The 14,122-nt window shown below is 33.3% G+C and overlaps 1 protein-coding gene across 14 annotated transcripts in view; it reads left to right on the top strand.

The window, feature by feature from the left end:
- Positions 1-14,122, top strand: part of LOC139497328 (potassium voltage-gated channel protein Shaw-like) — an 86,481-nt gene that overhangs the window by 29,626 nt on the left and 42,733 nt on the right. For 6 of the 14 annotated variants that reach the window (XM_071285529.1, XM_071285521.1, XM_071285527.1 and 3 more), the window contains exons 1-2: positions 7,304-7,958; positions 9,405-9,446. In XM_071285529.1, the coding sequence (XP_071141630.1) occupies positions 7,437-7,958; positions 9,405-9,446 (564 nt within the window). In that variant the 5' untranslated portion in view covers positions 7,304-7,436. Of the gene's footprint in view, positions 1-7,292; positions 7,959-9,404; positions 9,447-14,122 lie in introns of those variants that run through there. The other 8 variants (XM_071285524.1, XM_071285533.1, XM_071285525.1 and 5 more) reach the window with 2 other exon arrangements.

Raw genomic sequence — 14,122 nt, 5'->3', positions numbered from 1 at the left:
TGGACAAGTAAAAAAAATATACAACATTTGTATAAGACAAAGTTCAAATCCAACAAAAACATAAAATTAACTTCAAAACGTATAAAGATGTTTAATTTATGTAAAAAAAACCAATCTTCAGCAACTAAAAGCATCGATGTTCATGACGATAAACATGATACTGGAAATAGATCGATTACCAAAATAAATAAAATAATAAGTATGCGAACCAAAGTCGCGTAACATTGCATTGGCTTTGTCTATTGACCCTGGATCGTCGACTAAGTTTTATCCATCATTTCAGTACTGGTTGTGTCATTTCTTTATATTTTGTATCGAGATTCAGATTGGCAAATACTTAATAAAAAGCTGGGCAAACAAGACAAAAAAAATCGTGAGTCGAGTAGAAAACCTTAAATGCAAACGGAGGACACAGAGTATTTAAAAAAAAAAAGGAAACGGAAGCGAAAATCACTGTCCTCAAATTTAGTATATTATGTACCTACTGGCTACAATTTTTATTCCAAAACTGCTGCAAAATTGTCCTTTACATGTCATTTCATTGGTTGGTTTGCTGTTAGGTTTCTGTCCCACTGATGTTAACCCATTTCCTACTTTCCTAATTTTTTACACATATAAACAAATGGATTTCATTCGTTTGTGATGCTAAAGTAAGAATCATATATTAGCTAACAATAAATACTTCAATATTTATTGGGATCATCAGGGCAAGTAAATTTGATTCCGGACAAGTAAAATTTTTAGTTTTACTTGCCCAGGGACAAGTGCTCACAACAAATATTTCCACACCCCTGCTATATATATTTCCGATTTAAACATATTCGATGTATTGCGCCTGCTTTAGAGGAACACGACGGTTCTTGATCTTGGTGTTTAATAGCGTGCATTGTAAACATTTAAGTGTTTGGTAATTATTTTTTTATAGAATTTTCACTTTGATATCCCGATCCTATTTAATTAATAGCCGACATCACATGATTCGATCATACAACTAGTAATTAAATAATTGATTACTCTTTTTTATATAGTAAATGATTGATACGGGCGTTAAGCAAATCATGGATAGTGTACAGAAAATGTATACACTTTAGTTAAACAACAGACAAAACTGTCTGAACATTAATCTTCGTTCTATATTTCTTGGCAGAGGTTAAAGAATGAAATATTGAGGGATGTAGAAGGAACTTAGACTATATTCAGAGTATAGATATACAAATCTTGGAAAAATCAGATTGATTTGTTGTTTAAGTTTAACGCCACTTTCAGCAATATTGACTACAAATGCAACATTACCCCGTCTAAAGTACCTAGGTTAAGAGAAATAACTCAAAAAATGATCAGTACGTCTGTCGGCCATTTAATACATGATATTCTAACATGGGTTGTTTCCAGTCTGTTTTAGGTAAATGCCTAAAATACACTGATGTAACTTGATTTATACAAACGCAAAACTGATTAAAAGAGTTATCTTCCTAAACCAAGGTCTAGCCCCATTAATAGCGTTTGCCTTTCCTTCCTATAAAGTACCAAAACGTGCCGCATCGAAGATCAACATGGAAACCCGGCACCAATGACTGTTTTAAGGAGTACTCTTCTGTAGCCCTGGTCACTGAAACGCCGAGGTCGTTAACCTGCTAAAGTTACATGTAGTTGTTGCAGAAAATTGGGCGAGTTTTCGGTTAGAACATTGAATTACATCAATAAATCAACTCGACTTCGTACTTACAAAGAGGTCTACAAACGACGAACGACAAACTGTAGACGCATTTTCAGAGACTGTATAGTTTGTCAAAGTGTATGCAAACGTTGCAAACGTATATTAGAAACAAATGATTAAAACGTGTGCTCGCCAAAACTTTGTATCATTTGTGTTAAAAAGAAATGTACTCCTGTACACCAGATCAACAAACGACAACTACTGAACATCAGACTACTGACTAAGGAAAGATTGAAACAAATGTAGCGGGTTTTAACGTTTTAATATATATATACCATCCTTCATTCTTATCTGAAACAATAGTGTTGCATCACGACATAGAAAGTCAAACTATAAAATATCAAATACAATGGCCTAACTCAATCAAAAGACGCATTAACCATTCGTTAACATAAATAAGTGAGTACTTTACACTGAACGAATAATTTGATCTATAGCTGGTAATCTCAACTATACTTCCAACCTATTACTTTTAACCACCAGTGGAAAACATACAAAGTTAAGCAGCGAAACCATCAAAAACAAAACTTAGAACATTAAAGTCGATATTGTAGACAACCAATAACTTATTTTCGTGGTTACCAATTTTCATGGATTAAGGAAAACTTATATATTTTTCAACAAAACATTTTGAACAAAAGTTGACCCAGAAATTTAATCAGATTTTAGATAAACGGGTAAATAGTGAGTCATCAAAAATACGTAAGGATGTAAATAAGATTGTAGATGCACTGAGGTCAGATATTGATCAAGATCTTAAAGTAGTTGAAGATAAGTTAGATGGAGTCTCTAAAACAGTAGGTGAAATAGGTAGTAGAGCAACAAACCAAGCACAAGATATTTCAAAAAATGTGATTATTCGAAATCTTCCAGAGGGTCGGAATGAGAACCTAAAATTAAAAGTAGCGGCCTTATTCACTGAGGGTCTAAAATTAGCGAGAATAGGTACATTTAATGTTGAACGTAAAATCAACAAGTCTGGCCGGGATGGCGTGGTTGTTGTCTCATGTAAATCAAGAGATGACCGAGAGAGTATATTGTCAGCTAAAAATAAACTTAAAGTCAGCAGACAATATAGTAACATTTATATACACCCTGACATGACCCTGCAACAACGCATTGAATCTGAAAATATGAGAGTTCTAGCTAAAACTCTGAAATCTGTTAACCCAGATCTACGTGTGAGAGGATCTAGACTTGTTGACGAATCCGCCCGTTCAGATTCCCAAAGTAATGCTCGTTCAAATAGGCGTCGTGAACATAATAGTCACACTGGAAGTTACGATCGTCATTCTTCAACCAGCCGACACAGGGACAGTTCCGATTACCGCACACAACGTAGTAGTTACAATGAAAGCTTCGACCGCCGATCATCAAGACATAACAGTGAACATTACATGCAAGACAATTCAAATCAATACCATGGAGGGAGATAGGTGAAAATAGGTTTTTGGAATGTCAACGGATGGAGTAAAAATACCTTTTCTGACAATTTTAATGTTCGTTTAAATTCAATTTCATGTTTAAATCTTGATGTTTTAGGTATAGCTGAAACTCATCTAAAGAAAGATGAAGTACTGATTGTAAATGATTTTAAATGGTTTGGTCATAACAGAAATGGCATCCATAAAAACGCAAAGTGTGGGTCAGGTGGAGTTGGTTTTTTAATTAAAGATTATTTAACTGAAATTTTTGATATTGGTATTTTAGACCAATCTTTTGAAGGTATTTTATGGTTGTACCTGCATCACAGGCTGTCAAATTTTAGATTTAATATATGTGTTTGCTATCTTCCACCTGATCACTCTACTAGGCAAGTAGACAAGGAACTATTTTTTGACACATTAATTTCACAAGTTTATGAATTCCAAAATGATGGTTTATTTTATATTTGTGGAGACTTTAATAGTAGATGTGGCGATGAGTATGATTACATTCCTGGAGTCGATTGTATAAATATGAGAAGTGTTATAGATTTTACACGTAATAGTTACTGTACTACATTTATTGATTTTTTAACAAGTAGCAATTGTTGTATGTTGAACGGTAGAGTTGGTACAAACAATGACTTCACATGTGTTTCATCAAAGGGTCAATCGGTTGTTGATTATTGTATTACTAGCTATGAAAATCTTCATTTTTTTCAAGACTTCAAAGTTATTAGAGCTTCGGACTTAATTATAAAATCTAAGCTTAATATGACTGGGTTGGATGCTAGATCGATACCCGACCATTCTTTGTTGTATTGTGAGTTAAATATCAGTGCCTCATTACCGTCGTGTCATACCTCAGGAAAGCGTAATCCTGAATTTATTAAGTTTGATGTAAAAAACATACCTTCACATTTTTGTCACGGCGATGATATACATTTACGACTTTTAGATACTATCAATGGTCTTGAAACAAATGAAGTATCCCAATGTAATATTGACCAAGTTTATACTGATTTTTGTGCTATTGTCAGCGAAGAAATGAATCAGAAATTGCATTCAAAAGTAATTGTCATGTCTGATAGTACGTATTGTAATAAGAGAAAGAGAATTAAAAAACCTTGGTGGAATGATAATTTAAGTGTATTTTTTAATGATATGTGTTGTGCAGAAAAGTTGTGGAAAAAGGGCAAATTGTCTCGTGTGTCTTGTGTTGAGTTAAAGTCCAGTTTTGTGTCAAAACGAAGGGTTTTCGATCGTGAGGTTCAAAAAGCAAAACGTAAGTACTGGTACACATTGCAGCAAGAATTATTGTTGGAATCAAAATCTGATCAACAAACGTTTTGGAAGAAGATAGGTAAGATAGGAATTGCTTCGGAACGCAAAACTTTAATACCAATGGAAGTTGTAGACGCAAATGGTAATGTATCTTCAAATGTTGATGATGTTTTGTTAAAGTGGAAATCGGACTATGCCGATCTACTTAATCAAACAGGTAACCAAGTTACTACGGATAGGAACATTCCAGTCGATCAGAGCCCTGCCGTTTTGACAGAAAGCGACTTTCTTTTAACAGAAGAAATTTCTTTTGATGAGGTTTTTAATGTCGTATGTAAAAGCAAAAGAGGCAAAGCCTCTGGTGTAGATAATATTCCAGCTGATGTTTTATGTAACCAGAATTGTATTATATTTTTACATAGATTGTTTAATTGGTGTTTTAAAACTGGTAAAGTCCCAGAGATGTGGAATAATATAATTATTAATCCGATACCCAAAAATAACATGTCAGATAAAAGAGACCCCTTAAATTATAGGGGTATTGCTTTAGCCCCAGCTTCATATAAATTATATTGTAACATATTAAACTTGAGGCTGTCTCAATGGGTTGAAGATAATAAGTCCTTAGTTGATGATCAAAATGGGTTCCGGAAGGGAAGGAGTACCATAGATCAAATATCTTCACTTACTAGTTTAGTCGATGTTCGTAAAAAACTACGAAAATCCACCTTTTGTGCATTTATCGATTTTAAGAAGGCGTATGATACGATTAATAGGACACTGTTATGGGAAAAACTCACATCTCTGGGGGTTGATGTAAAAATGTGTATGGCTATTAAGTCCCTTTATAATGGGGTCAGGTGCTCGATCAGAGTCAATAGCTTCAATACAGATTGGTTTACTGTGAACTGTGGTTTAAAACAAGGTTGTCCACTTTCTCCTTTATTATTTAACATTTTTATAAATGAATTAGCTGTATACTTAAAATCATTTGATTTTGGTGTTGACATTGGGGGAGAAAAAGTATGTATTTTATTGTATGCTGATGATATCGTACTGTTAGCAAATACTGAGAATGAGTTACAAAACCTCTTAGATGAGTTATATCATTGGTGTACTGACAATAAAATGACTATTAATTCATGTAAGAGTAATGTTGTCCATTTCAGACCGACCTCATTTGAACGATCAAGTCACGTCTTTAAGTGTGGGGATATGAATATTGCTACTAGCAGCGAATATGCTTATCTAGGCCTTGTTTTAAATGAGTTTCTAGACTTTAGTATTACTGCAAAAGCAGTTGCTAGGTCAGCAAACAGAGCTCTAGGTCTGGTTATAGCTAAGTGTAAAGCTATTGGTGGCATGTCATATGACGTCTATAAAAAACTATTTGATGCACTTGTAAGTCCTATTGTTGAATATGGTGCCGCGATTTGGGGATGCAAGAATTTCTCATTTATTAATGCGATTCAAATGAGAGCCTGTAGGTTCTTCCTTGGTGTTGGTAAATATACACCTAATCCAGCTATTATGGGAGACATGGGGTGGATTCCAATTTACCATACTCAATGGAAAGTAATTGCAAGACACTGGCACAGATTAGTAAATATGGAGCCAGATCGTATTAATAGGAAAATATTCATATGGGCAGATGAGGTCAGTCTGAAACATAGAATTGTGAAAAATTGGAATTTCATTGTTAAAAAACATTTCACTGAACTTGAATTGGTTGACTTTTGTAATACAAACACTAATATTAATAAAAATATGTTTATTGATACAGTCATGTCAAGAATGTTTGATATTTATATTGAAGAATGGAAAAGTATTGTTAGTTCATCCTCTTCCAGACGGGGAAATGGGCGGAATAAATTGAGAACCTATAATATTTTTAAGCAGGAGTATGTTGTAGAAAACTACTGCAAACTGTTAATGCCTTTTTGTGAAAGAAGCGCCTTTGCAAAATTTAGATGTGGGGTGGCTCCTATTAGATTGGAAACTGGGAGGTATGAAAATTTGCCGCTGGAAGAGAGATGTTGTTTTAATTGTTTTAATACTGTCGAAGATGAATATCATGTTATTTTACATTGTCCTGTTTATAATGATCTTAGACAAGTTCTTTTTACTGAGTCTTTTAAAATTGATGAACATTTTAATAGTTTTACAGATTGTCAGAAAATGGTATTTTTATTTTCGAATCAAGATATTATAAGATTATGTGCCAAAACCTGTAATTTTATTCTTAAACGACGCCGAGAAGTTTTATATTGTAAATAATAATTAAATACTTTTGTTATATAATTTTACCATTTAGGTTTAATATTTAATATGTACATATACATATTCTTTTAAGTGATTATCGTCTCTCATAAATCTGTACAGATTGGCTTATGTATACAAAATGTATCTTTTATAAATGTATTGTGTAATTTTATACATAAGGTGAGACGTAAATAAAATATTGAATTGAATTGAATTGGTAATCTCAACTATACTTCCAACCTATTACTTTTAACCACCAGTGGAAAACATACAAAGTTAAGCAGCGAAACCATCAAAAACAAAACTTAGAACATTAAAGTCGATATTGTAGACAACCAATAACTTATTTTCGTGGTTACCAATTTTCATGGATTAAGGAAAACTTATATATTTTCGTGGATAGTTAATTTCGTGGTTTTGATGAAGTCTGTATTCAAGCCTATAGAAAATGTATTATTCGTTGGACATTAAATTTCGTGGTTAACCTGTAACTACAAAATCCACGAAAATTGGTATACAACACATACTAATGGTAAACAATAGATTATATCGGATTACATATTTTAACAAAATTCTTTTAATAAATTTCATCTTTTTATTTGCAGGAATATTTTGATGACGGGCAGATGAACCAAGATGGGAAAACGGAAAAAGTGAATTTTAATAATATTTCTCCGACCTTTGAAACCTTTTTTTACTACTAGGATATATTTTTTCTGTGAAAATTGTTTACACTAATAACCACAAAGATGACTATGAATAATATGGACGCTGACAACAGGGTCATAATAAACGTAGGTGGTATACGTCACGAAACCTACAAAGCAACGTTAAAGAAAATCCCTGCAACTCGGTTATCTAGATTAACCGAGGCGTTGGCGAATTATGATCCTGTGTTAAACGAATATTTCTTTGATCGGCATCCAGGCGTGTTTGCTCAAATATTGAATTATTACCGATCAGGAAAACTTCATTACCCAACGGACGTATGTGGGCCTCTTTTTGAAGAGGAATTAGAATTCTGGGGCCTAGATTCCAATCAGGTAGAACCATGCTGTTGGATGACGTACACTACACATCGAGACACGGCGGAAGTTTTAGCGACATTAGATCGGCTAGATCTAGATACCGACAAACCAACAGAAGATGATATTATGAAAAAATTCGGCTGGGGAGATGAATACCAATCCGGAGATTTAAACTGCTGGCAAAGAATACAACCGAAAATTTGGGCACTGTTTGACGAACCTTATTCCTCTACACCTGCAAAGGTAAGACTATAAATAGAATGATTGAAATCAACACGTATTTTCGACCTACATACAGTAGAACCTGTAAAATCGAACCCCGAGTAAATTAGAAACTTGTCTTAAGTTGACACTTGTATCAGGACAAATACTGAATATGGTTAAGTAAAATTTCATTGAATTTAGACTTTTCAATAAGTGTATGTTTTATCCAAACAAAATTCCTCCCATATTAAGGGTTCGGTTCAGACAAGTTTCACTGTATAATCTTTTTTTTTATGCTTTTTAAAAAGTGAGTGTTTGTTTTAATGAGCACGCGGCTGATATGATAATACAATTGAAGCAGATCAGAAGATTTTTATCATAGGACACACATACACACATACGTCAACTGCGAAGTTTTACATTATGTTTAATTTCGAAAACAATATAAGGAGTTTTGTTTGTATAAACATGGCCTTTGTGGTTTAGATGATAAACCTGACTGAATTTTCTATTTTGTAAGGGTTTCTGCCATCCAATAAAGAGTTTTAATACCTTTGGTGGTCTCAGAATGTAAGTTTCTTCATAACACGGGATAGTTACAAAATGAGGGTTTCTTAATTGGCACATTAATCATAATGGTGCGTTTCAATTGAATTATGACACTTTTTATACGTATTATAATAAAGCAAATCAATTTAATGGTCCATGATAATAAAAAAACAAATACCAGGATAAAAGTATAAAAGATACAACTACATGTATATGACTTCGGTATACTGCAAGTCTTTTTGCCAATTTTGGAAATAGTATCTACATTTTGTAATATGTACTTAGTTCATTTTCAAATTTTCTACTGTGTTTCCAATATTAGTTGTTTATCGAAGGGAGACTAACAATCTCTTCCTATACAAAGCAATTGGAACGAGCAAGGTGCATGGACAAAAATATTGACCTCGTTTATTTAAGGTAAAAAATGTGTAAAAAAATAATTGATGAAACAATGATCATTTATAACAGCTTAAGGTGGTACCTAACACTACAGGGAGATTACTCTGTAAAGTCAACTAAACGTTTTAATTAGTTGTGTTGTAAAAGAAATATTAAGCTTCTCAATGATCAAAATTGGTGTTTGTCAAATTGTTATATAACCAGTGTAATTTTTCTGGCAAAACGGTTGGTTCAAAATTGTTTTAAATTTTTATATTTTTGTTAAAGTGTCAAAGTAAATGACAAAATTTTATGAAAATTAAACGAGCCAAATTAATTTTAGTGAAAGTTTTGGGTACCACCTTAAACGTTCATTAAACATTGTCCAATGATGCTCCTTCCGTAAGGTTTGTACAGGCAGGGATACAGTTTGTCCTACCAAGGGGTTGTTTCCCTTTGCCAAAAATTCTCAAATTTTTAATCCTAGTTAGTAATTTGAAAATGGACTATTCGATGTAGTGACGACATATCAAATGAATTTATCACATTATGGTTTAGGAAAATATCACATCTAGATATGATCTTCAGCGGCTTAGGGAAGTATGTCTCTCTGTTATCAAAGAACCTACATATACTAAAAGAAAACGAGGGAGAATTCATTTATATAAATTTAAATACACATTTATAGTCAATCAAAAAAGCACCCGACTTCTATGATTACAAATTTGAGGCTAATGAGAAAAATTTAATACATGCAAGACTTTAGATCGTGTGTTCTGTTGAAACAAAAATCCGCTCACATTCTTTTTCTTTGTGTGTATGTGGGTCCTATGAATATGTTTGCTTATTTGATCTAAAACTGGATCCCTGTAGACGGCAGATTAAAACTCAACCAGTTTAAATGTTTTGCATGGTTAGATTTTTTTCATTTACTTCAGCATTTTTTGTTATTTCTATCTCATTGTATGCTTCTTATAGTCATCCCTTGTATATATTAAATGTTTGTATTAAATAAATATGGAGTATTAACGTCACGGATGACAAATGACAATACATGTGATTGGTTAACCAAAGCGAGGCTATTTCAAACCCAGTAATGGATACCGCTGATCAGATTCATGATCACACGAAATGTTCTTCCTAATTTTTGGTTCTTTCAGTGTCAAATATATGAAATGTGTTCTAGTTATTACATTTTCCCCTGCAGAGCGAAATGATAATCAGTACATTGATTACTTATTTACTAAGACATCTTATTAGTAATTAGAATGACAAAAAGTTGACCACTATGTTATAACACGCATTATCGAATGAGAAAACTGTAGGTCAAGATTTAAAAGTGACAGAGGCTAAACAGAAATGTAGATGACTCTACTGAATGTCCGAGTTTCAAGCGAAAAATCTTAGCTATCACCAAATAAATAGATAACTGCGGTTTTCTCTGATTGTTGATTTAAATAGGACATTTTACAATTTGGTGTATTAAAAAAAAGAGTTATGAAATAAAGGGCTTCATGTTTTAAAGGAATGAATGGGGTAATTGTTATACGACCACAAAAATTTAAAATATTTTGGTGTATATTGGTATCACGTTGGCGTCGTCGTCGTCGACGTCCGAAGACTTTTGGTTTTCGCACTATAACTGAAGTATATGTGAATAGAAATCTATGAAATTTAAACACAAGGTTTATGACCATAAAAGGAAGGTTCGGATTGATTTTGTGAGTTTTGGTCCCAATAGTTTAGGAATTAGGGGCCAAAATAAGCATTTTCTTGGTTTTCGCACAATAACTTTAGTATCAGTGAACAGAAATCTATGAAATTTAAACACAAGGTTTATGAACACAAAAGAAAGGTTGGGATTGATTTTGTGAGTTGAGGTCCAAACAGTTTAGGAATTAGGGGCCAAAAAGTGGCCCAAATAAGCATTTTTCTTGGTTTTCGCACCATAACTTAAGTATAAGTAAATAGAAATCTATGAAATTTAAAAACAAGGTTTATGACCATTAAAGGAAGGTTGGGATTGATTTTGGAATTTTTGTCCCAACAGTTTAGGAATTAGGGGCCCAAAGGGTCCAAAATTAAACTTTTTTTGTTTGAATTCATCAAAAAATGAATAATTGGTCTACATTAAGGTCCAAAGGGTCCAAAATTAAACTAAATTTGATCTAAACCTGTATTTAGATTTTTGATTATAGGCCCAGTTTTCAAGTTGGTCCAAATTGCGGTCCAAAATTAAACTTGGTTTGATTTCACCAAAAAAATATATATGGGGTTCTTTGATATATGCTAAATCTAACCATGTATTTAGATTTTTGATGTTTGGGCCCGGTTATCAGATTGGCCCACATTGAGGTCTTAAGGGTTCAAAATTGAACTTTATTTGATTTCATCAAAAATTGAATTCTTGGGGTTTTTTGATATGCTGAATCTAACCATGTATTTAGATTTTGGATATTGGACCATAATACGTAATGTCCAATTTAAAATTAAAAGTTTTTAAGTTTAAGTTCTTAGACCGCATTCATTATGTGTCAGAAATCTGTGTTGTGTCAACTATTTAATCACAATCCAAATTCAGAGCTTGAATGTTGTGTCCATACTGGCCCCAGTGTTCAGAGTTCGAACTCTGCGGTCGTATAAAGCTGCGCCATGCGGAGCATCTGGTTTTAATTGAACTGATTTGAAGACGGGTAAACTGCTAAATGATAGTGCTCTCTAAATATGTTTTTTGTTGCTTTGTATCAATGAATACTAGTAGGCTTTTTTTCAAAGAAACTGTTTGTTCATTTGCCAAGATTAACTGATCAACTTTTTGTATATTAATTCGTATACTATTATTTTTACAAACATTTAAGTTAAACAGTTTGGCTAGCGAAGATGAAACCCGATTAAAAAATGGGCGTTTTCACTTTTGTATTTTAAGTTTGGTTCGTGAAGCTTCATCTTGAGTTTTCTGTGTATATATTGGTTTGTTGATGGTATGCCTTTATTTGTCAGCTTTTTTATGGGGTGGTGTTGTCTTGTTTTCATTGACCGAATGGCTTCTTGAATGCCCCTTTTGATATCTTCTCCGTCAGCAGGAGTCTGCATGTTTTACTACAGGGGATTGGGGTTTGGGCGAGGGTCCGGGGGTTGGAACCTTAAGATACACATATTTTAAATTAATTCCAAGAATTCCGAACGTGGTTCTTCCTTGTTTGTTAAGTTAAACTATGTAATTTGGTTAATTTGAATGCATTACGTGCAGTCTCGTATGATCTCGTAAATTCGCGTTGATCCTGGTTATTGATTTGGTCACAAGATTATGGAGTAACATTATCAAAGTTTTGTCCTGTTGGCTTTTTCTCTGAGATTGATTTAATAATTCTAAAGAAACAGATAATTTAATATTTCTGGCAAATACAAGAGTTATTTACATCAGTTGTAGAACAAATCAATACGATTCTCTAGGCAGACGACAGTTCGACAGCTCGTGCGTTCTGATGTGATTGCTACGAAATCTCTGTCAGACAATATCTGAATAACGAACGCTACAAATAATCATTTTAAAAAGATATGCATTTGAACGTTTCATCACTTTTATTTTTCTCTTCCATTCATTGATTTATTTATGTTTCCTTCTTTCAATATTGCGGATATTGCCACAACGGTAAAAATGAATCAATATTGAATTCATCACTTTACATATAAAAATTACCATCTCGCTTTATAGATTTAACTATTTTTTATATTCAAAACCACTCTTTTATTTCAAAATCTTGAATCTGTAACTGGCAAACGTCTCTTGTGTTTATCTCTTTCTTTAATGCTCAGCGCTTCTTTTTAGTATCTTTTATTGTGTTTATTTTGTGTTTCTCGCTGACCTGACGAGTTGAGCTCTTTCAATTTCAGTTTTACAGTTTGGTGTCATGTTTTGCTGCTACACGATTGTCCCGGGGTACGGGAGTGGTTCTGTGCTGTCATATTCTGTATGTGCTGATACCTAGCATGCAATTCAACACTTAACGTTGGTTGCTGTATGGATTTTACTCATAATTGAAGGTCGAACGGCATCCTATAGTTTTTTTTCATCCTTGTTCTGTGGTCTTTTGGCAATCATTTTAAATCACATATACAACCAAAATGTTTGTAATGAAGTAGGAATTGCCAAAAAAACATTTAATTTTATTCTCCACTCCCCACACTTTGAGAGTAGAGAGCAACTGCATGTATGTATCAGCCTTTGTTAAAATCTTACTTTCAGAAGACATCCGAAATATTTGCGATATCATTTTTTACAAAAAACTAAGTTTTTCCCAAACAGATGAAATAACGATTTTACACGTACAAATACGTTTTAATATTATGAACTGGTATCAAACAGAAACATACTATAAGAGTTACCATGGTTACTATTTAAACCCTGCACGAGCATTGTATAAATACGGTATAATATTATATCAGACTTGTTTATTATAATTATTTATTTATTTATTCATTATATATTTTTTTTGTACTCGTGTTTTTATTTATCCCTTATTTAAGAGTAAAGTGCTTTGTATATATACTGATTTGTATTGTATATTCGTTTATGTACCTTTTATTAGTCGACTGATCGAGATAAAAACGGAACGGGTTGCAGTGGCCGATCATGGGGTCCCACTGGCTGCCTAAGAGGGGGCCCGATTTCGTCACGCCTCAGTGATTCCCCATGTAAGCAACCAATTTTTTTGCTCAAAAGGGGAGGCCGGGCTCCCTGCCCCCCTCCTAAATCCGCCTCTGGGTTGATTATTTCCAGTTTACTACACCTAGACATTGGTTATTTTAACGAATTCTACAACGAGTACGTTTAATCATAGGATTTATGTAAAAGTAACTCGGTACGTGTCGCCGATGAGGAATGCATGAGTTACTTACCGAACATCTTAGTTAGCTTCGTTTTCATATATGGTGTTCGTGTTGACCAGTCTTTGGTTTTCTGTATAATATTGTTTCGGTTGTCCGTCTTTCCATCTTTTATTTCTTTAAACCATTGCATTAACTATTTTCTTTGGCTTGTTTTTAAATGTTTATATATCCCGTTCCTAGTCGAACTTTTGGGGTAATTTAGCAGACCTCGACTTTCTCAATGTTATAGGATTGTCTGATTTGACATTTGCCGGTGACCTTTGTCGGTGACCTTTGTCGAATACCTTTCTCTCTTTTTATTTATCCTTCAGGAGCTAAGTTTAATTTTCGTTTTTTTTTATCTGAATATTAATGATATAAACATTCGTTATTAAAATAACTGTTGG

This window comes from Mytilus edulis, chromosome 12 (genome assembly GCF_963676685.1).
Source record: "Mytilus edulis chromosome 12, xbMytEdul2.2, whole genome shotgun sequence".
Lineage (NCBI taxonomy): Eukaryota > Metazoa > Mollusca > Bivalvia > Mytilida > Mytilidae > Mytilus > Mytilus edulis.
Note: the sequence above shows the minus strand (reverse complement) of the source record. Positions and strands in the feature narration are given on the sequence as shown.